General features: G+C 37.0%; 1 protein-coding gene across 1 annotated transcript in view; it reads right to left on the minus strand.

Moving 5' to 3' along the window:
• Positions 1–508: 508 nt before the first annotated feature.
• LOC106531513 (gastrula zinc finger protein XlCGF9.1) overlaps positions 509–1,432 on the minus strand; it is a 23,302-nt gene continuing 22,378 nt past the window's right edge. Inside the window, exon 2 of the mRNA XM_014027391.1 lies at positions 509–1,432. Coding sequence (XP_013882845.1) covers positions 737–1,312 — 576 coding nt within the window. The 5' untranslated portion in view covers positions 1,313–1,432 and the 3' untranslated portion in view covers positions 509–736.

The raw sequence follows: 1,432 nt of genomic DNA on the forward strand, positions 1-1,432 counted from the left end.
AGTAAAAAGTAGACTGAAAAACAATTACTCAAGTAAAGAACAGATACACAAAAATTCTACTTAAGTACAGTAAAGAAGTATTTGTATTAGTTACTTTACAACTCTGTGATTAACTATTGCAAAAACTATTAGAGAAAAGTAGATTATAGGAGAATGCTTTGCTTTTGGTTTTACATAGTTTAAACATAAATGGATGAGAGGTTGATTTTAACACATGAAGTGAATCAGTWTCATGTTTTACTTTATCCTGTAACAACAGTTGAATGTAACTCTGATTTTGAAGAACAATAATCTTATGATAATGGTTATTAGGGACATATTTTTAGAAGGCTGTTAATGTGATAAAAGTCTATGAGTTTGCGCTTAGAGTATCAGCTGTGAGTGTGAAGAAACATGAAAACTGCATGAGGAACTTCACCTACTCCAGACGTCAAGTGACATAAAATAACTTAAARCCTAGTATCAAAGAAAGATTTTAGGATTTATAGAATGTGTAAACACAACAAACTTCATTGGATTAAGTTTAAAGTTTAATGAAACCAAAATAAAACCCAACATACTCCTTAAATCTACAACTTAATGAATCCTATTTAATTCATCATTTACTGAACATCTTCAGTTTCTGACTGAATCTTCAGTTTGATAAAAAAAAACTGTTTTTACTCAGCTTCAGTCTGAGCTGAAAGAAACAAATGTTTGCTGGAACCACAAACACAAACAACTGAAGTACATCAGCTCAGTCTGTGTGAACTCTCAGGTGAAGAGTAAGAAGGGAATTTCGGAAAAAACATTTTCCACAAATTTTACAAATAAACGGCTTCTCTCCCGTGTGCATCCGCATGTGACGAGTCAGATGGGTGTTCCTGCAAAAGCTTTTTCCACAAGTTTTACAAATATACGGCTTCTCCCCCGTGTGGACCCGCGTGTGACGAGTCAGGTGGGTGTTCTGGTAAAAACATTTCCCACAGGTTTTACAAGAAAAAGGCTTCAAACCTGTGTGGATCTTCATGTGAGAATTCAGATTTGACTGGTTTTTAAAATGTTTTCCACAAGTTTTACAAGAAAATGGTTCTTCTCCTGTGTGGGTTCTGATGTGGACCACTAAGCCACTGTAAGAAGAGAAGTCTTTCCCACAGGTGGGACAACAATACATCAGTTTCTCAGAGTCCTGGTTCCAGACTTTGTGGACCTTCACGTGACGGGAATGTAGTGATTTCTCTAAAAATGTTTCTCCACAGATTTCACACAAAAAAACCTCAGATGTTGCTGATGGGTCTGCTTGGTTACCATGACGACCCTCTGTGTGATCCATCTTCTCATCTGACCCTGAATCCTGATCCTCAGGTCCAGCAGAACTCTGAGAGATGAGCTGCTCCTTGTCTGGTTCTGGTTCACTTTCTTCATATGAAACAGTCACCAGAACCGGATCAGT

Source organism: Austrofundulus limnaeus, unplaced genomic scaffold (assembly GCF_001266775.1).
Source record: "Austrofundulus limnaeus strain Quisiro unplaced genomic scaffold, Austrofundulus_limnaeus-1.0 Scaffold645, whole genome shotgun sequence".
Lineage (NCBI taxonomy): Eukaryota > Metazoa > Chordata > Actinopteri > Cyprinodontiformes > Rivulidae > Austrofundulus > Austrofundulus limnaeus.